Source organism: Anoplopoma fimbria, chromosome 12, assembly GCF_027596085.1.
Source record: "Anoplopoma fimbria isolate UVic2021 breed Golden Eagle Sablefish chromosome 12, Afim_UVic_2022, whole genome shotgun sequence".
NCBI classification, from domain to species: domain Eukaryota; kingdom Metazoa; phylum Chordata; class Actinopteri; order Perciformes; family Anoplopomatidae; genus Anoplopoma; species Anoplopoma fimbria.
This window is the reverse complement of record NC_072460.1, coordinates 22,555,190-22,577,504: the sequence shown is the minus strand read 5'-3', so window position 1 is coordinate 22,577,504 and position 22,315 is coordinate 22,555,190. Positions and strand designations below refer to the sequence as shown.

Sequence of the window (22,315 nt, the reverse complement as noted above, 5' to 3'; positions counted from 1 at the left end):
TTAACCATACGAGTTAAAATCTCCATTTTACTCCACGTGCATTGCAGGCAGCCCTCGTGAGCCTCAGGGTTCCTAAAAATGCTGCAGGAACCAGAAGGAATTTGAAAGGGAAATGTGACCCGCCCTGTTTTCAGAGATACCACTGTCACCAAACAGGCTCTGTAAGGAAAGCTGGTTGTGTAACAGCTCAGTCCACTATCACTGTGGTTATGCAGCAGCTTAGAGCAATTCTTTTTTATATAAATACACATGTATTGCCTCCAAGTAAGACTTTGGGATTTGAGAATGGAAAAAAAAAAAAAGACCATGAAGTTCAGGTGTTTTAGAAGAACAAATGAAATCACACAACAAGTCATCCTCGTGCTCCTCCAGCTTTATTGATAGTTTAAAATTACATTTCTATTTTCTAGGACTTCAGTTGCACTTTCCTTCCGACTTAAAAACTGAGTACAAGCAAATGGTATTTATACAGTAGTCTAAGTGATATTGTACAAAAATAACATTTTGATTTCTGTGAAAACATTTCTTTCCCAAATAACTCCTAATTCTGCTGTTCTGACAACTGCTCTTGATGTTAAATTTTACCAAGGTAAAAAAAAAAGAAAAATTTCCAAAGCCATTTTGAAAAGGAAAATTCTACCTTGGACTACCAAGTGATATTTAAGTTGTAAACAGATTTCTATAAAAGAACTTGTTTCTTTTAATAGCTCCAATTTTTTTTTTTTTATATCTTAGCAATATAACATGTAGTTTGTTATCGCCCACTTAGCTGCTTGTAGGGCTGAAATGCATCATGTTATGAAATGTGTCCAAGTCATACTCTCTCGGCCAACTCATATCCCACTAAAACAAACCAAAATAACCATACATGGAAGTTCGGTTTCCATTTTACTCCCTTCTTCTCATTTTACTGAGGCTCACTTCCACAAGCTCAGAGGTCCTATATAATCCCATGTTTAGTCCCATTCTTCATCTCTGATCACCAGTGGCTTGGAAAGGGGGGGTTCTTTAACAAAGCATTATACATAACACCGCTACCAAACTAAAACATTTTTGTATTGAATGCAGAAAGATATTTTTTTCACCCCTTTCATTGTATTACATGTCGAGAGGCTCACTGGCCTGGGACTAGCCTCCGTTAGCCAACCGTTGGCCAGTGAAGAGGATTCAGAGAAAATAATACAACCAACCATCAATCTGAAAAAAGGAGGGGCAACAGAGGGCACTGATTATGCGCTGCCTTCATTGGTGCAATCTCTTGCCAGGTGGCCAGCAGTTCCGCAGTTGTAGCAGTTAGTCTCGCTGGTTTTAGCGCAATGCACAGCCACGTGGCCGATATCGCCACACCTAAGCAAGAACAAAGTAGTGCCGCAATGATTAGCTTACTTGAAAGTGAATGTACGAAAAATGATTTTGGAAGACAGGTATTCAAAAGTCGGCACTCACCTGTAACATTTCACCTTGTCGCAGAGCTTCTGGATGTGACCAAACCCACCGCAGGAGTAGCACTTCTGGTTGTTTGCATGATCACAGTCACGGGCCATGTGGCCAGCTTTGTTGCAGATGTAGCAGAGCTGCTCCCTCTCCTTTTTGGGCTCCTTGCAGTCCCGGGAAATGTGGCCACTCCTGTGGCAGTTGTAGCACGCTGAATAGGGAAAAAAGATGAAAAGAAAAAAACAGGTCAAAAATGTATCACTGTTGCAAGAAAAAGCTGGTTGTAAATACATGTTAAATCTTATATACTTTACTGTTTTGTACCATTAAAATAGAAATGTAATTACTTCTGTTACTACGGTGTAAGAAATCACCACTTCACATCAACTAACTATAAATGAAATGGAAGAATTAGAACTGCAATGCACACCATCCTCAGTTTGGTCACAATCCCTGGCCATGTGTCCTTGGTCTCCACACCGATAACAGAACAGATCTGTAATGAAAGACAATTTAGTATGCAGCATTGAAAGGAAGACAAGTTTATAATTTTTGGCTTCAACTCCCCAACTGTGTTTTTTCACAAATGACTATGTTCCATTGGGAGTGCTGTACTAAGACACATCTGTAACACCATACTACAGCTAAACAACGCATGCTAATTAATAAACAACAAGCCAGGTTAGTGCAACAATCGTTGTAAGCTAGGTGTGGCCTGAATAGTAGATAGTACCCTTGCCTCGTCCCCGACCCCTGCCCCTGCCACGTCCACTTGAACCCATGGAGCTGCTGGGGCAATGCTTGGCCCAGTGCCCTGAGCGGCCACATTGATAGCACTCGCTGCTGCTGCTGCTCATGTCCATTTCCTAAACAAAAACACATACAAGTTAGGAAAATTCTGTTCAGTTTAAAAGAAAAAAATCTTCACAGGCCATATGGAAATCACACACAAACACAGCCGACACTGGTTGTGATTTACATAGCAAATCCAGAAGGAAGTTTATTATTCTAATCAAGGAATTTGGATATCATGATATTCATCATCTTGATTTTCAATTGGGAAACTAAAGTTGTGTTACCCAGACATACATCTGTACATTTGAATTTTAAGGAAATAATTGGGAGAATATGGATGCCCATTTGTAATATGTTCATTTTTACATTCTGGCTCAAACGGAGATTAAAAAGTGGCCTCTTGTCAGACAATTAAGCTGCTTAGTAGGCCACTACAACCTAAAAGCACACACACTACTCTGGTCACTAATAGCCAAATCTGTTTAGACTACTTACAAACAGACTTACTGGCACTATGTGCACATGTGGTGTGAAAGCCTGTTGATAAATAAGTGCAATGCAGCTGTTAACACCGGCTCAAGGCGCTAAATGGACAGTTGATGCTGAGATTTTTTTTTTGGCGTGGAAGCCTGTGAATTCAAGATGTCACCAAGAATAACCTGGTCATGGACATAATTAATTAACCAAATTGAAATGGTTGTCAATGAGTATACAGTTTTAGAAAACTTTTATATTTACATTATTTTTTTTAATAATTATTTATGCCTGAGCCAGATAACAGTGCACAACTCACACACACACACCAGTATTTAAGGAGCAAGTCTAGCATTAATGACTCACGTTACCATAGGGATCTAATCTACTATAATAAGAAAAAAATAAAGGGGGTTATATTTTTCCAGTTTATCATAGGTGGCCATCAGGACTACTACTAACTACTTGGCTCACTTACATGATTTCCCCCAATGGGATCATGCTGTGATCGCCATAGGCCAAACTTCTGTGTGCTGACGGTGCTAAAGACATCAAGTCGGGAAGAATGTGAGTTAATGAGTAATCAAGAAGACTGAGGGTGTGTGGGAGGAGGTGGGGGGAAAAATATAAGTTTAAATGAAGATTTCAATGGGTAAACTGGGCCTCAATTGCTGGGTTTACATAACACCTTATTTTGCACAAAAAAAAAAGTTGCTTTAATAATACAGAACCCAGAAGTAGACTGAGTGTGTGGGAGGGAAAAAATATAAGTTTAAATGAAGATTTCAATGGGTAAACTGGGCCTCAATTGCTGGGTTTTACATAACACCTTATTTTGCAAAAAAAAAAAAAAAAAAAAGTTGCTTTAATAATGCAGCAGATTGTTTCACGTGAGAGCATGCAGTTTAGATTTAAAATGATTTAATCCAACATGGTAACGACCCAATGCTACTATCTAGAAATGGCCATGGAAGCATGCCGTGGGTTGTGTGCTAAGGAGGGCTATCTGCAGCCTGGGCTCCATCACACATCCCAGTGTTGTGAGAAACATAAATTCAGATTAAAAAACACACAAATATCTTGCACATGTGTGTGCATTTAATCCACGTGTCCTCTTAACTCCCTCCTCCCTTCCTCTCCTCTCATCACGACGTGATTTTCCCCAATCTTAACACGGAATCAAAATGCCAAAGGTTGCAGCCACGCTAACGTCGGCCTAGTCACGTTGATCCTCCTGCGTGCTCTCGAAACACACACAGCTGGTTAGCTAGCACATGTTAGCATTCCGCCTAGAGATCAAGCACGCTTCAGTCGACGGCTGGGGCTCGTTGTCCAGCTCGAGTGAGCTTGTTTCGGTAGTGAACGCGTTAAAGAGTCGGTGTTGGGTTATTTCTGGCGGGTAATAAACCGTAAAAAACATTAATTTCCCGCGCAGGAGCGAACAACGCGAAAGTCGGCTAATGCTAAAGCTAGCAGGCCGGACCGCGATCTGACAAAGGAAAACCCGACTACACGTTAAATCACCTGCTTTTAAATGAGTTCAAACAACACATTGTTTTTTTTAAGAGTTAAAACATGTGTGTTAGAGTTTGATTAAATGCATTTTAGTGCTGTTTCGTTGCTTACCTCGCTCTGTCTGTGTTTACGCCTCCTTCTTTGCGCTACATGCGGTGTGAACAGGAGTTCCTGAATTGTCATTCACAGTATCCAGTAAAAAATACCCGGTCGCTCATTGGTTGAAGGCTTTGAGAGCGGCCAATCAGACGCGAGGATTTCTGGACACCGCCTCTATGAATCAGCCAATCAGGGACACAGAACAGTCCCTTTCCTTAAATCGACTGGCCTTATTTTTCCCACTTCCTCCAAACATCAGGGGATGTTATATACCTAAACTACAACATGGAATTACCAGTTAGACTACTAATAATTATATTATTATTAATAATAAATAGTGTGAATTAAAAAAAATAAGAATAATTGGTATATGTAAGAGCCACAAGATGGATACAGTATGTTATTATTATTATTATTCCTTTATTGATCCCCATGGGGGAAATTCAAGTGTTGCAGCAGCTCAACTACACAGACACAGACAATAAATACACATACTATACAACTACACAGACACAGACAAAAATACACATACTATACAACAAAATAAAGATAATAATTATATACCTAAATACAACATGGAATTACAACTACAAATAATTATATAATTATAATAAATACTAAAAAAAATACAACTGGTGTATGTAAGATGGATGGATACAATATTATATACCTAAACTACAACATGGAATTACCAGTTAGACAATAAATATTATTATTAATAATAAACAGACAAATTCCAAAAAAACTAAGAATAATTGGTATATGTAAGACCACAAGATGGATACAGTATGTTATATACCTAAACTACAACATGGAATTACCAGTTAGACTACTACTAATAATATTATTATTAATAATAAATAGTGTGAATTCAAAAAAATAATTGGTGTATGTAAGATGGATGGATACAGTATGTTATATACCTAAATTACAACATGGAATTACCAGTTAGACTACTACTAATAATATTATTATTAATAATAAATAGTGTGAATTCAAAAAAATAAGAATAATTGGTATATGTAAGAGCCACAAGATGGATACAGTATGTTATATACCTAAACTACAACATGGAATTACCAGTTAGACTACTACTAATAATATTATTATTAATAATAAATAGTGTGAATTCAAAAAAATAAGAAAAATTGGTGTATGTAAGATGGATGGATACAGTATGTTATATACCTAAACTACAACATGGAATTACCAGTTAGACTACTACTAATAATATTATTATTAATAATAAATAGTGTGAATTAAAAAAATAAGAATAATTGGTATATGTAAGAGCCACAAGATGGATACAGTATGTTATATACCTAAACTACAACATGGAATTACCAGTTAGACTACTAATAATAATTATTATTAATAATAAATAGTGTGAATTAAAAAAAATAAGAAAAATTGGTGTATGTAAGATGGATGGATACAGTATGTTATATACCTAAACTACAGCATGGAATTACCAGTTAGACTACAAATAATAATATTATTATAAATAATAAATAGTATGAATTCAAAAAAATAAGAAAAATTGGTGTATGTAAGATGGATGGATACAGTATGTTATATACCTAAACTACAACATGGAATTACCAGTTCGACTACAAATACTTATATTATTATTAATAATAAATAGTAGGAATTCAAAGAAATAAGAAAAAATTTATATATAAGAGCCACACGATGGATACAGTATGTTATATACCTAAACTACAGCATGGAATTACCAGTTTGACTACAAATAATTATATAAATAATAAATAGTATGAATTAAAAAAAACAAGAAAAGTTGTATATATAAGAGCCACACGATGGATACAGTATGTTATATACCTAAACTACAACATGGAATTACCAGTTTGACTACAAATAATAATATAAATAATAAATAGTATGAATTAAAAAAAACAAGAAAAATTGGTGTATGTAAGAGCCACAAGATGGATACAGTATAAAAAATGCAGACTGTCGATCAAATATTTAGAGAAAAATGAAAATGGTTTGATGTGATCTTCAGTATATTGTGCACTACGGTTGTACAGTGACCTCTTTAAGCTCTATCTCCAGTAACCCTGTTCATCTTGCTGTACCATTACATCTATTGTTGTATTTAATGAAATCAATGGGATGTGTCAGAAGTAGCTTTGTTTACAGATTAAGTTAAATAACCTGTATAGAGATGTCTGTATCTGGTTCTCAGTAAATGCTACCACTGTTATGGTTGAAATAAGACAAGCAACATACTGTTTTTTCTTCTATTATTATTAAATACAAGGCCCAAATCACTGGTGACTAGGACATTATATTGATGAACAATACTTTAATAAATAAGAGGTATATTTAAAACACTATGAAGTATTTATTTTAAAACAATTTTGCACTTCTTAAAACACTTGAAATGATCATGCATGTGCTTAGTTTGTTTGTGAATGCCACAAAGTTAAACTGATAAAAAAATAAACCTGAAACAAATAAGGAAAAACAAAAAAATCTAGAATTGGAATGAGAGTGTAAATAAGCATCAAATAATCCATAATAAGAACAATGTATCAAAGGACCTTTTGTCCTTGTTTAAGGAGTCCTGATTGCATCATATTTTGAATACAAGTGAACAGATAGAGACAATAATCTATGGGAGTTGCAAGCATCTCAGCTAACTGGCCTGAGTGCTCAGTCAGATCAATAAGTGGGAAAGATGCATTCATCTCGGTCTTAAGGTGGATTTTGTTGTAAAGCTCTGAGATAGCAATTATTATCTCCTGTGGTCTTCATTCTGCAGCTCAGAACCTTTAATACAAAGCTGGGGAAAATACCCCAACCTGTGCTGCATCATTTTGAATTGATGCAAAGATGTAGCACCAATATTATCCCAGGCTTACTGAAATACAGTGGTGCTGTTGTATGTGTTGTGGAGTACCTTAAAACGCCCCACAATGACAAAGCCTTGCCCTCATCTTCACAGAAACAGTGTTTGGCATTCAGTTATATGTTACATGGAATATCTGTCAGATAATTGGCATTTTCAGAAAGAAAGTGTAAAGTTAGATGGGCAGAATGAAAGTAAAATAGGAATATATATATTTATATATATATATATTATTCTGATCTAGATTTATAGCTTGTATTTTTCTGCTGCTGCTGCTGCTGCTGCTTTATGGAAACATGTATGCTGAACCCATTATGACGTGTTCACCGGGATGTTTATGAAGCTGTTTTAATTCTCAGATGGTGTCAACTCCAGCTGGATGAAAGGAACCTATGAGCCATCTGTAATCAGGGCACCTCAGGGGACCAGGATGCTACGGAGATGGTGAACACATGGTGAGTGTGCATGTAAGGTTTCACACTTTGACTGTTTCAGAGCCAGTTTGCTAAAGAATAAGCTGTGTTTCTTGTCTAAAAAAAACTAAAAAACTTGTGTTCTAAGTGTTATTTCATGTTTGAAAGCATTTAATGAATCCATTAAATGGTAATTGAATCCATATAATCTAAAGAATGATGCATTAACTTTTTTTTTTCTGTATCCTGCAAGTCATCCTACAAGTTTCCTCTTTATCTTTTTGACCATATATGTAAAATATAACATGACAATCAGGAAGGCTTGGCTGCTTTGCTGCACTGTCCTCCCATCTCCAGACGGTGGGGCACTTTGAGTTAATAATGGATGACTCCTTTACTCCCAAACCGGTAGTGGGACGATTTTTCCTTTTTTTTTTTTTATACTTTTCAAAAGATAACTTCTATTTTAAAATAATGTGAATTCAAAATATATTTTAATATTTTACACGCATTATGCTTTGCAGTAAAAAAAATAACCAGTATGAGCACATCTAGGGAAGTGGTGGCCACAAAATAAGACTTTTAAACATACTATACATGTACAAATATGTCAAATATATGAGGAATCCAACACTTTAAAAATGTGAATTCATTTTTAATGAGCAAAAATAATGTTTTTACCGAAGTGGGAGGGATTATATGTGTGCTATATGCGCTCTTGTTATGACTGTGAGGTCCTGTTTCAATCACTGGCGTCAGACGGACGCACGACACCAACTCAAACCTTCTCACCTTCTCAGGACAACCTAACAATACTGACTGGAGAAGGAAAAAAATAAAGCATAAAAACAAAAAAAAAAAAAAAAAAGAGAGAAGTGGACATCGAGCAACTTCTTGGAGTTTTAATTTGAAAGTGCTCCACTGGGGTTTTTAAGAATATCCCTTTTTTTTTTTTTTTTTTTTTTTTTTTTTTTGCCGTGTCACTTTTAGGGTCCGACGGATTTTTCTTTTTTCTTTTCTCGCATTCAGGACGACTGGGAAATAAAAAAAAAAAAAACCAAAAACTTTTTCCTCTCTTCTATGTGGAGGCTCGTTAGAAACATCCGCCTGTGACCTTCACTGCGTTACATTATTGCTACATTTTTATAAAAAAAAACCGGAAACAACTTCTATTTGATACAATCACACGCGGCCTTTCAACTATTTCCTTTTTTTTTTTTTTTTTTTTTTTTTCTTTTTCTTTGAATGCGTTGCAAATATGATGATGTCACCGACGCCACTTTTTCCTGAAGTTATGGCGGAGCGAAACTTTTCTAACTTCTCTTGGTAAGCACGCACACACTAACACACACACACACACACACACACACACACAGACACACACTCACTCACACACACACACACTCACACACACAGTCGCTACTCACTGAAATAGTCTTTTGGAGAAAATATATGACTTTAACTACAAACTATCTACCTCCATGCACCGCTCGACGGGAGGCTTTGAATGGAGCTGGACGGCAGAGCTCGCCTCCTGAGGGCCTACAGCCACATTTCACAGCAATAACTGGCTCTACCAGGCCTTATTTAAATAAATAAATAAATAAAATAAAACCCCCACGCACACGTAGCTGCTAATAGCTCCTGTAGCTGTGGGAATCGTGCTTGCATTTCAACCAGCAGGCCCAAGTTTGGTTAGAAGTTTGATTTAATTAGAACTCAAGTCTAGCAGGCCTCTCCTGACTTTAACTAACTCTGCTAAACAAATGTGCTAACCTGCTGACACTGGGTTCACCTACATGTAGGGAGGACTCTCCTACAGCTCTCTGGGTTAAGCACACTGGTCTGTTCTGTAGAGTCTGTTTGTTGTTGGTCTATTTATGCTCTTATTTTGTAGTTGTTGTTGTTGTTGTTGTTGTTGTTGTGGTGGTGGTGGATCGATCCCAGCACTTGTTTTGAAACACAATTTAATGCAGCGTGGTGGAAAAGGCTGGGAGACCCCCCCCAATCCTTCCAGAGTTCCTGCTTTTGACTCACTGGTGTGTCTGATGTGACAGCTAACCACTAACCGCAGTAAATCATCTGCTCAGGGTGCCAACAGGCCTTTTTTTTTGTGGTATTGGACACACCAGAGGTAATTAGGAGTTTTGCAGAGAAAGTATACATACTGAAAAAGGAAGAATCTGTGAAACTTCTATTTCACAGACTTGTATGGGAAAACAAAGCAGAAGAGGGAGCATATTTGTTTGTGATGGGGAGCTATAACTATTGGTTTCATTTTTTAAAAAGCCACGTTGACAAATGACCTGTTTTTTTCAAAAAGCAAATATGTTTTTATTTACTTTACCAGTATTATTATCGTATCTATCTATCTATCTATCTATCTATCTATCTATCTATCTATCTATCTATCTTTTATCATTTAGTTTGAGTTGTATATTTCCTGACCATGCAGATTAAAAAAAAGAGTCTTTTGAAAGCTGCTCATTCTGTAAATAACACGACTGACCTCTGTGGTGGCCAGAGATTCTCCTGGTCTGTGTGGATTAGTTTGTCTACGTTGCACTTTAGCTCCCTCTCAAAGGAAAAGGACAATTTGTAGTTGTATACCCCCCCCAAAAAAAGCACACGTGGTATTCTTAAAACTACCACTACAGTCTTATATAGTGTCGAGTTGAGCCCAGAAGTTATATAAGCACATAGGACCACTAAACGGGTCAGAACTTACATGTTCTTTCTCTTTTCCTGTCCCGCCTCTGAAAGTTGTTTTTTTTGCCACTGACATAACCCTGAAACGGCCCTAATCACGGCATCGTGCAAGAGGGTTGGTTGCACTCGGGAGAGATTATGTTTAGAGATTGCGTCAAACTAGTTCTCGGTGCCACAACCCAAATCTATCCTTTGTTGCTTTTGTTTCTCCTGTCTGTAATAACATTTCACCATCGGAATCCATTGTGACTGACCACAGCTGCTTTTTTTTTTTTTTTTGCAGCGGGGACAAAAAATAGATACATTGAAAGCCACTTTACAAAACTACAAGTGTTTGATACTTCAAAGATAGATTGTTGCAATATCTATTTAAATTCAGGATGATAAAGAAAAGGACTTAAATACTTTTTCCATATGAAAAAACACTTGATTTCATTTTGCAGACTAGTCTTTTTTCTTTTACACTTTGACAGTGAGTCTGCACACCACCCATATCCTTCCAAAGAAGAAAGAGAACTAATGTGACACCCATTAAGTAATCTATTCCGTATGTGAGTTTTCGAGCATTTGGACTACTTTTTAGGCGTTTTCTTTTATTTGTTTTTTTTCAGACCATTGAGTGCACTTGGCTTTACTAATGGAGCACCTGCAGGGAGCGTGGAAGACCCTGAGCAACGGCTTCGGAATGAAGGACTCGCCGTTTGAGGGCCCGTGTCTCTCGCCGACCTTGGTCCAGGGCTTCTCCTGCCAGCGTCGCTCCTCGGACGACAGCAAGATTCCCGATTCCAAGGCTAGCAGCACAATCCGCGTCTACCTCCCGAACCAGCAGCGCACTGTGGTGAGTTGATTTTTTTTATTTCTTTTTTTCTGCAGGTAGAAGACGTGACACTGATTTTCAGACTTCCAGTGCAAATACTGCACTAGTACAGTTAACGAAAGGCATATGGAGCTACCTACGCTCACAGATGAGAGGAATTAATGCTTTTTCTCGTCCCTCAGGTAAACGTACGACCAGGTATGACCCTGCACAGTTGCCTGATTAAAGCATTGAAGGTTCGAGGTCTGCAGCCTCAGTGCTGTGCCGTCTTCAGGCTGCATCCAGGACAGAGGAAGTGAGCTCAGGACGCTTTTAAGAGATCAGATAATTCACAAACCACATTCTAACCTGCTGCGCTGGCTTCAATATCCTTTTGACCATCCTTTCCCTTTTTTTTTTGTAACAGTAAAAAATCACGGATGGATTGGAACACTGACTCCACCTCCCTGATTGGAGAAGAGCTACTGGTGGAGGTTTTAGATCACGTTCCCTTGACGACGCATAATTTTGTGAGTACCTGATGGATTTTCCATATCCTCAAAACTCGAGTCACAGCAAAGTGTGTCGATGCTAAAGAAACCTTTTTGTGCATTTTTCTTTTATTTCATTTTTTAGGTTCGGAAGACTTATCTGAAACTGGCGTTCTGCGACATTTGCCAGAAGTTCCTTTTGAATGGTTTTCGGTGCCAAACATGCGGCTACAAGTTCCACGAGCATTGTAGCACCAAAGTGCCCACCATGTGTGTGGACTGGAGCAACATCAGACAACTGCTGTAAGTGTCTTCGCCTTGAAACGGGGGGGCGTAAAGTTAAAAGATCATCAGAAACTTGCCTGTACATTCTGTAAAAATACATTTAGAAAATGACATCATGAATAATTCATAATAGAAATATAACTTGCAGACATAGTCGGCTTCCGGGAGCCATTTGCTGTATGGAAGCTTATAACTACATTTTCAATCTAATCAAATTTGAGATAAGTTCATCAGAAATGTAGTTATTTGAGATAAAATAGGGAAAGCATGTTCTACTGATACTACAGCTCTCCTGATTAGGTCTAAGCTCCTATATGGATTTGCATACTCCCGCTGAGAATAGAAGTTTCTTAGTCTTATTTTGCATTCAGGCTTTAGGTAGTAATCATTGAAAGATCCCATGTCATTGACATTGATGAGATGAGCCCTTTCACATGACAACCATTGTAGTCTCAAGCAGCCAGCTGTTGTTTGATTGAGCGCTCACACATTCCCACGCGCTGTAAGATGAAAGCGATCCACTCTCTATCTTCAGGTTGTGTCCAACGCCTGGAGAGAGCGGCGCCCCGTCACTGCCCCCGCTGACGTCCCGGCGAATGAGAGAATCCTTAACACGGTTTCCAAGGTGAGGCTACGTTTGATCAGTCTATGACCCCTCCTCCTCCTAGTGATTTTATTATGAAAAGATGAATACTATACCTACTGTTTTACCTTTTGTCTTCAAGATCGAATTCTTCACATTCTCAGGTGCAAATGATACATGTAGAAATGACACCACAGTCTGGAAACAGAGCGTACACATGCATACTCAACATACAAACTATATAAAAATGCTTTTTAAATTTAGCCCTCCTCTTTTGCGACCAGAGGGAAGAAGATGGAGGTGTCTTCTCTTTTAGACGGGTCCTGTGGGGATTTCTTGTGAACAAACAAATGTGTGTTTACACTTCTTTGTTATGTTTACATCCAGCGTTACTCGCCAAAACACAGTGTGTTTCCTCGAGCTCTGACAAATGTGTCGAATGTGTTTCCTTCCACATAGAACATCTGCAAAGCAGAATGTTTTTTTGGGGTTTTTTTTAAAGGGTGAGCTCAACCCGAAACATTTTTGTTTGTTGCTATTTATCAATCCTGTTGTTATGCTGTGAGATTCCTAGTTTTAGAGATATTGGTCTGCCTTCTCTCCAATAGAGTGGGACTACTGTAACTCAAGATAAACCACAGACAGTTGTGAGCAGTTCCATGCAGGAACTATTTGTTGAAAGAAAATAGTTCCTGCATGAAACTGCTCCATTTTTAATGTTTACACCCATCTTCACTTGCTAGCAGTCTTCTTCTACCCTGTCTCTGCTGGTGCATTGCTGCATATCGTATAGAGAGCTTTAGAGTCCTTATGCATGTGTATAAGATAAAAGAAAACAGGAACTCTCACATAGCAAAAAAACTCCGTAGACGCAAGAGTTAAAAAATGATCATGGTGCTACTTGGACTGCAAACCGTTGGCGAAGCAGAAAGAACAAGAAAACACTTTAATTTAAATGTTTTTAGACTTTGTGGGTTATTGGATAATACAATTAAGGCATCGGATAAGTATACTGTAAATAGGTGGAGAAGAAGGTGGAGATACATTGGCAGGTTTAGGTAGCCATGACAATTGTTCTTTCCAGTTATATGTCCTGTTAGACTGCAAAACGGTCATAGCTCTAATGTGTAAAAGTATCGTAATCTAAATAGTATTAAAGCCTGTTTTTTAATGACGTCCTCAGCTTTATGGGGGCTTACCAGTCCAAGAGCTGATGTAACGAGGGGCGTGAAAAGAGCCTGTTGTTTCAGCAGCACTTAAAATGGTTAAAAAGCACTCTGCGCTGCCAAATTAGCGCTCACAAAGTATCAAGTTGTTCCATGCAGAGCGATCTCAAATGCTCTTTTGAAACACAGTCCTGTGATGCCAGAAGGGGGATTGTTTTCTCAAGGAGTGCCCTCCACGGTCATATGTGTGATTTAATATGATCTCAGTTTATAAACGTCATTCGGCTCCAACTGTCCCCATTTTAACCAGCAGCCGCAGTGAAGTGCAGCGCAGCTATAAATCCAGAAACAGGACCGCCGTTGTGCACATGTTTTTGTAGATTTGGACTAGATTAGATTTTGTGCTTGTAAATGGGGGAAAATCTCGAGTCGCTCTAACATTGGGATTGTTTTCAGATTAACACATTTGGCTGGGTGAGCTTTGTACTCTTCAGCCGAGCCAATTCAAGATCTTGGCAAACACCGAGAGCACATTACCTCGTCAGTGTCGAGTTAGCCAAAAATGGGATAAGGACAAGACCACAATCGAATTAAACCATAACTACTCACAGTTTTACTTTTTTTTTCGTGTGTGTGCGTTCTGCATGTTTGGTTTGCAGTTTGTTGAGGACATAAACATAAACAGATGATGCTTGAATGGAGAAAGTGAGAAGAAATGACAGAAATGAAACCAGAGTGGCCCTGCATCAACTGCCACCACACCCACGGCAGTCCAGTTTTAAAGAAGTCACAGAATTCACTGTTTTGCTCTTTTTTATGTCAAACGCAGCGACACAAACGGATGTCAACGGATCAAATAGCCGCTGTGTCGTAATGCTTTGGTCCTTGTTCTCCTTCGCAGCTCGGCCCACCGGTATTCCACTCCTCATGCCTTCAACTACAGCGCGCCGTACACGCCCACGGGCGGCTGGCTCTCCCAGAGGCAGCGCTCCACCTCCACGCCCAACGTCCACATGGTTAGCACCACCCTGCCTGTAGACAGCAGCATGATTGAGGTAACTACACACCAGCCCACTTGGGTACTTCTATAGGTTCAACTCACTCCTAAAATATCCCCTGCTTGAGAGGGATCTCACCCTCCTACGTACATCTCAGGCATTCCAAAGATCTCCACCCCATGCTTCTTTCTACTTCTTATCCAACTCTGTGTTGAGTTATCCACCTGGACAGGGTTGAGCCTGCTTTGTGTTATTCCCCTGATGGCATCTTATTTTAGCGGTTGTATAAACTCGACTTCCCCTTGTTCACTTCTAGTTTCTGCTTTTCACTGCCCATGTTCTTTCATAATCAGCTCCCTAGTTTTGCATGCTTTGTAGACTATTTTCTCTATATTCCGTCCAGGTAGTAAGCTGGGCACTACTTCCATCATCCTCCCTTCCTTACTTTACCTTCACTCTGTCCCCTTTCCCCTCCTGTTCTCCTCCCTGGTCTGTTGTGTTGTGAACCCTGCTGGGGAGTAGCTAGACTGCCTGAATGCCTCCCCCAGCTCCTGGTGCCATAGGTTCTGGCTGAAGAGGAAAGTAGGTATTGTGCACTTCTCCCAGTCTTTTGTTGAGGCCTCATCCGAGAGTCCCGAAAAGGTTAGAGAGCGGAGCGTTCTGTGTGCGGTCTGAAATGGCATGCGTTGCAAACAGGCTATCTGCATTCACATCTAAAATGCTGAAGTCAAACCACAGCGTGTGGTTGAATGTTTGAACACACACTGACAGGACTCTGTGTTTTTTGTTTGTTTGTTTTTGTCTCCCTAGGATGCAATGCGTGATCATGACTCGGGTAAGTGCATTTCGTCATATTCACATCACACTTCCTCCCTTCAACCTTCAACACAAATCTGAAAACCCTTTTTGATTTTGCATTTATTTAAAACTAAAAAAGTATTCGTATTCAAAACCTTTCTTTTTGAACTGATTGTCTAGTTGTCTCCTTCTCCCTCCAAAATGTAAATTTCTCATTCTGGACATTGAGGTATATATATTAAATAAACATTACTAATAGATAAGCAGTAGAGGTGGGAGGGTGGCTATGCATGACTCAACTGCATGTGACAGTCAACTGAGAAAGAAAAAAGTGCTCTAGAGACCTTTGTTACAAGTATTAATGTCAAAATCGACTGATACAAGCACGAAGGAGGAGAACTAGGACAAAGTCAAAGGTTGTGTCCAAAATTGTTCAATAATCACCATTTTTACCAGGTGTTGCCTGAATGCCTAGAGAGAACACTTATCTCATTTAGTGGCATTTAAAAAAAAAAAGTGAGGTTTTACCAACCTGACAACCTACATATTCATCTCCATAAAATCCATTTGCAGCGAGAATATACGTTTTTGCTCACAACCGAAGTCCTCCATCCTAAATTGCCGTCTTCTTCTCTCTGTTTTCCTGAAGCGGGGAGTTCCCCCAGTCAGAGCCCCACAGGCTGGGCCCAGTCCAAAGCGCCTGCACCCGCCCAGCGAGAGAGGGCCCCGTCCTTCAACAACCACGAGAAAAACAAAATAGTAAGTTCTATGTCATGTCTTGTATACTGATTTTTTTTTTTAAAAGTATTGACTTATCATTTTACCTGTTTTAAAAGTATTTGCTACATTTGGGAAGCCCTTTTTGCTTGTTGAGTAAAATATTCTAGTACTCTTTAAATCCCTGCTTGTATTTTGTATATACAGAGTAAATACTTTCAGACCAGTTCCACCTTACAGAATACTGGCTAATGCTAACTTACATCCTTACAGCACTTAAATCCTCAGGACTATAACTTACAGTTACACATCTTTGCCCAACTTTAATCTTTAAATACACAATTGTCACTTTAATAACACAAGTGTTAACATACTTTCTATTTGTTTGTTTATCATAATTTATTGTAAATCTTCATATTTTCTATTTTTAAATGATGTCTTTTACTATTTTTATTGTCATGCACCTATCACCCAGCCAAACTCCTCTTATGTGTTACATACTTGGCAATTGGGCATGATTCTTGATTTCTGTTCATCCAGAGGCCTCGGGACAAGCGGGACTCTAGTTACTACTGGGAGATCGAGGCCAGTGAGGTGTATCTGAACTCCCGCATCGGTTCAGGCTCATTTGGGACTGTGTACAAAGGGAAATGGCATGGTAGGAATGCATTTATGATGGGGCAGGGCACATTCAGGTGTAACCACTGGCACTTTCACATTTCACACTAGAGGTGGGTCAAGTAGCCAAAAACTATACCCAAGTAAAAGTAGTGTTGCTTTGCGGGGAAAAAAAGGTACTAAAGTAGAAGTAAAAGTAGTAACCAAATTAGCTTCTTGAGTAAGAGTACAAAAGTACTTACTTCACTCCAGTATAGATGTCTTAAGTCCTAGTTCCTAGTACAATTTACATAAAAAAGTTATGTGAACTTAGTCTTAAGTCCTAGTTCCTGTCACAGGTCAATCAGATGAGGACATTAAGATTACAGAATTGAAAAAATGGGTCTCTTATCTTTATGAAAATGTCTCATACCAGATTACTCATTTAGGGGATAATATTTCATCATTAATAGTTCACTAAATACAGGCGTGTCACTTCTTCATTTTAACCTGAGGAAGACCATTTGTAGTTGAAACCTCATCAGTTAAATCCACATGAAATAAAAGCAGTGTGTCTTTTTTGTGTGTGTGCATAATTTGGTCAGATTTCTTTTCAGTCTCTCTTCATCAGGCTACACTAATGAGCATGAGTAGTTAAATACACATTGCTTTATTATTTACATTATGACAGAAAGCAAGAGTAGCAGTAGTATTGAAGCATATTATACTGGGTGTTTTATGGTATTAAACTTGGTAGCATTAACACAACAGACGAGCTCACTTTAAGCACGGTTCTCTGCTGTACTGACTCCAGACCAGCGTTCACAACCGAGGCCTGCTGTGCAGTGGGCTGTTCGTTCATCTAATATTAGCTGCTGCTGGCGCTAGTTTAAAGGTAGGGGCCGTTCACATAATGTGTTTGAAAACGACATCGATTTCATCATCTCCTGCTGTAGCTTTAGCCACGCTGCTTCGAACCATGTGGAGTCATGTGGAGGTGTGGCTTTGGAAGCGCCAGCAGACCTGGGACCAGTTAGACTTGCAAAGCCAGACCTCAACATTGCTGTGTAAGCCCTGGTCTTAACAGATCATGAATGAGTTAAATAATAAATAAAGTAGCACGATAAATGCATCCAAACGTAACGGATTAAAAGTAATGATTTTTTTTTCTCCTAAAATCTTCTAAAGGTACAGTAAAAAAAAAAAAATGTATGCTGCATTAAAACTACTTTGACAAGTACAATTTACATAAAAAAGTTACTTGAATACATGTTGGAGAGTAAATCTAAATAGTTACTACCCACCTGTGTTCACACTAAATACTACTTAACAGTTTCAAACTGACACGTGAAAAGATCAGTGTGCATGTAGCCGTGCTTTTCACATTAGCTCACAGCGGATTTTTATGGGTTGCAGGTGATGTAGCAGTGAAAATTTTAAAGGTGACCGACCCCACACCAGAGCAGTTACAGGCATTCAGGAATGAAGTGGCAGTCTTGAGGTAAGGAATAGCATCGATACAGTGTTTATCATTTTTTCTGATGTTGTTTTGCAAGTAGCAATTTGTTGAGTTTCTTGTTGAATCATCTTCTTTACAAACTTTGACCTTATCTTTTGTTTTATTGTGATTTCCTCTTCCCCTCTCGCGTCTGGTCGCAGGAAGACACGACATGTCAACATCCTGTTGTTCATGGGCTACATGACGAAGGACAACCTGGCCATTGTGACCCAGTGGTGTGAGGGCAGCAGCCTCTACAAACACATTCACGTCCTGGAGACAAACTTCAAGATAATCCAGCTCATAGACATCGCCAGGCAGACGGCTCAGGGCATGGAGTAAGTCCTAACTAATGGAGCGTTCTGATAAACCATGTTTATAGGAACCGAGATGTCAGTTTATCAACAATTCATTTTTTTCTTCTCATTTTTAGCTATCTGCATGCAAAGAACATCATTCATCGCGACATGAAGTCCAACAGTATCCTTTCTAACGGCTGTTTCAGTGTGGGAAAGACAAAAGCACTCAATGCACTTTTAATCTAAATACCTGTCAGGATCTGTGTTTCCTCAGCGTGCTTTGGCTGTGATTCCTTGACAGCAGCGTAGACATCTTCTTGCATGAAGGGCTGACGGTGAAAATCGGGGACTTTGGTCTGGCAACGGTGAAGGCCAGATGGAGTGGCTCACATCAGGTGGAGCAGCCTTCTGGATCCATCCTCTGGATGGTGAGGAACGCAGCTGTGATTTCAATGAAGCAAATGAGACGAGTGTTTTCAAGACATGAAATAAAGGAAAACCTAAAATGTAATCCCTTGTGTATATTTTCTTTTGTCTGTATGTCCACAGGCTCCCGAGGTTATCCGGATGCAGGATAACAACCCCTACAGCTTCCAGTCTGATGTCTATTCCTATGGAATTGTTCTCTTTGAGCTCATGACGGGAGAGCTGCCGTACTCCCTGATAGCAACTAGAGATCAGGTAAAGTCTCACCATTAGCTGGGTTTCCATTCACATATGTTTAATGCCCATTTTAAAGTATTGCATTACAAAAGCTGTACAGAAACGGCAAAATTCAATCAAACTTCATCAATTGTAGACAAAACTATTTATGCTAGCTGGTAATTGCTGTAGTCGAAAATAGTTGATGTGCCAAATGGGTTGTGGAAACTGCTTTGCCGAATCAGTTCTGATGTAGGAAACATTTAACTGGCATGGCTGTCTTCTGGGATAATTCGTTTAAATGTTTTCGTCTCGGACGACAACATGAAACATGGCCAATACTAGCTGACATGAAAGAGCAATTAAAACTTCGAACTCTTTCCATGTTTCTCTCGTATATGTGGCCAAGTTGACAGTTGGCCAACTCTACTTCTTTAACACTGTTTACTGGTGGATTACAGCCATATGTATCCTGTACCGCAACTTCTGACCGAACTACGCTGTCGCCGGGTTTATTCGCTACAAAGCAGTTGATGGAAATGCGTTGTGTGTATATATAAAAAATGTGCTTAACATTGAAAGGAAACACAGTGGTGCATATAGCTGACATCAAGACGCTTTAATGAGACTCGTTCATTTTGTCCTCCATACACTCAGTAAGTGTTTGGCAAAATGAATTTGTAAAAACTTGCAAGTTTTTGCTACTTTGTTAGACCTGGTCAGGGAAAACGGAGAAGTAACCCACAGACAGACAAGTTCCTAAGCTTTAGTCCTCGTCTGGGTCCCGGGTTCGGTGCGAGCCGATGCCAGAAGGTGGTGGAAAGACATTAGGTCGCTGTCTGAAGGGGGAGCTGGCCGAAGGCCCAATACGGAACAGAGGCGGGCGTCCTGGAGCCACTGGCCTAATTTTAGACCCCCGTAACACAACCCCGTTTGTGTGTGAGAAAAGGGGTGCATGGGTGTGCATGTTCGAGTCTGCGGTTTTTTTTTTTTTTTTTTCAGCCTCGTGCAGGCCACGAGACCTGGTCTGGATCGTGTCTGGCTCCTTGTTCGGTTCTGTTTACTGCGTCTGTATTCAAAGTAGGCTAAAGTGTGCCCATAAACAATGTTCTGATCCGCCACCACATTTGCAAGCACATAGAGTTCTCCTATCATCATCATTTATCTCTGCAGCATCATGCTCTCATGCCTTCACAATGGCTGCAGTGTTTTAGATGCTTGTCGTCTTTGACTCGCTGGCTGTATTTCTAAATATATCTCTGCGATGGATTGCTGATTTGGGATTTATCAGGTGTGTCTTACTGTCACACTGACTTGGATCAATAGTTCCGCTTTTCAAATGTTCCAAACACTCTCCCTCTGTCTCATCTGCCGTCTGTGACTCTCTTCTCTCAGATTATCTTCATGGTGGGAAGAGGCTATTTGTCCCCAGACCTCAGCAAGCTCTATAAAAACTGCCCCAAAGCCATGAAAAGGTTGGTGGTCGACTGCATCAAGAAGTCCAAAGACGAGAGGCCACTCTTCCCTCAGGTGAAGCACTGTCAAATTGTAGACTTTATGCTAAACAAAGTGTGTTTTTCTTTAATTTAATCTTTATTTGTATTTCTCTTTTCATGCATTTTTATTTTCAGATCTTGTCCTCCATTGAGCTTCTCCAGCATGCACTACCTAAGATAAACCGCAGTGCCTCAGAACCGTCCCTGCACAGAGCCTCTCACACTGAGGATATCAATGCCTGTACTCTGACCTCCACCAGACTGCCTGTTTTCTAGAGGCTCAGACAGCACAGCTCCTCCTCTCCTCACATTTCCCCTCCTCCTCCTTTTGAAATATCCAAAATAGTCCTAAGGCTCAGTACACCCCAAATGATCTACATACAGACGCAAACATAAACTTAAAAACGTACACGCAATCATACATAAACCCTGCGCTAATCAATAGAACATGTGAGGAGAGAGGATGGAGGGAAGTGCATCTGAGATCTTTCTTTTGGAAGGAAGCGAGTGATCGCAGTGGGATGAACACATGAAGAGGCCGGCATCAGATCCATGAAGGCGGTGCCTCGCTTATCACTGCACGTATTAAGAAGTATGCAGAGGCTCCACGGTGGCAATGCATTTGATAAGATTTTGTAAATACATGCACGCACACCTACCTAAGGCAACGAGGGAATGGACACTGAAGGAAGCTCTAGAGGAAGACGGATGCGTCTCTCTTGGTTCGGGTTCTATGACGTGAAGCACACCCTTTTATCTGGCCGTCCTGGTTTCTGATGAAGTGGAACTTTTTAAAAAGCTTATATGCCTTAAGAGGAAACAAAGCCTGGACTAAGATCCCGCACAGTTCACCTCCTCTTGTTATCACAAACAAAGCCGTTGGATGTAGTCCGTTTAGTTGCACAGTAGTAGTTGATTTTTGCATTGTCTTAATTGATAATGGCGTAGATATGGGAAGTTGTTGTCTTGTTTTTTTTGTTTTTTGTTCATTCTTCTTTTAATTGTCTTTCTTTTTTTGGGGGGTCATTTTGGAGGACTTATATCCTGTCGGACAGCGAGCATGAGTGATGACGGAATAAATTTAATTTTTGCACATTTTTAGCAAAATCAATGGTTATGTTTCAACAGTCTACACATTGGCTTCATAGCTCTGAGTAAACGATCTGAAGATACACACGCATTCTTTCTCGGTCCTCACCGTGGGTAGGCTGTCACGAGCTGGACATTCGGCGGTTGTCTTAAATGTTTAAAATGATTTGGAAACTAATTTGTATTTGTTGTCTTCGATGTCTCTTTCAGGAGGTTAAACGTGTTATTGTGTACTTGGTGAGAGAGTTGTCTATTCAATATTTTAATAAAATTAAGTTAAATTCTTTTGCCAAAGACGTTTGTTATAATTTCCTGCTTCTTATTATGGAAAAAGAAAATGCTGTATTTGTAATGTCTACCACCTGAGCTTGATTTTAAGCGGCGGGTGAACATCAGATCACGCTGCCTCTCTTCTTGCTCACTAACACACTGAAATCCCACACATGTGCAAGAGTTTGTGGCGGGGTGAAATGTTTGCTGTAGCAGTGGCAACATGGTGTAACTTCACATAGGATACAGTCCAGACACGCCACCAAGGGGATTCTA

The 22,315-nt window shown here is 39.5% G+C and overlaps 2 protein-coding genes across 5 annotated transcripts; one reads left to right on the top strand and one right to left on the bottom strand.

The window, feature by feature from the left end:
• Positions 1-352: 352 nt before the first annotated feature.
• cnbpa (CCHC-type zinc finger, nucleic acid binding protein a) lies at positions 353-4,401 on the bottom strand. Of its 3 annotated transcripts, none has more exons than XM_054609074.1 (5): positions 4,330-4,401; positions 2,168-2,300; positions 1,865-1,930; positions 1,447-1,645; positions 353-1,347 (listed from the first exon to the last, which is right to left on the bottom strand). In XM_054609074.1, the coding sequence occupies exons 1-5, from the start codon at positions 4,399-4,401 to the stop codon at positions 1,230-1,232; spliced, it is 588 nt and encodes a 195-aa protein (XP_054465049.1). In that variant the 3' UTR covers positions 353-1,229. The 3 variants fall into 3 exon arrangements, with proteins under 3 accessions (XP_054465049.1, XP_054465051.1, XP_054465050.1); XM_054609076.1 differs by having other exon boundaries at positions 353-1,302; XM_054609075.1 differs by having other exon boundaries at positions 2,174-2,300.
• Positions 4,402-8,590: 4,189 nt separating this feature from the next.
• Positions 8,591-22,043, top strand: raf1a (Raf-1 proto-oncogene, serine/threonine kinase a). 2 transcript variants are annotated; one of them, XM_054608652.1, is made up of 18 exons: positions 8,591-8,931; positions 10,926-11,152; positions 11,314-11,426; positions 11,538-11,640; positions 11,747-11,904; positions 12,422-12,511; positions 14,537-14,690; positions 15,156-15,275; positions 15,444-15,468; positions 16,081-16,190; positions 16,689-16,806; positions 18,162-18,246; positions 18,405-18,581; positions 18,677-18,723; positions 18,852-18,970; positions 19,092-19,223; positions 20,580-20,714; positions 20,816-22,043. In XM_054608652.1, the coding sequence occupies exons 2-18, from the start codon at positions 10,952-10,954 to the stop codon at positions 20,954-20,956; spliced, it is 2,028 nt and encodes a 675-aa protein (XP_054464627.1). In that variant the 5' UTR covers positions 8,591-8,931; positions 10,926-10,951; the 3' UTR covers positions 20,957-22,043. The 2 variants fall into 2 exon arrangements, with proteins under 2 accessions (XP_054464627.1, XP_054464626.1); XM_054608651.1 differs by lacking the exon at positions 15,156-15,275 and having other exon boundaries at positions 20,816-22,042.
• Positions 22,044-22,315: the final 272 nt, after the last annotated feature.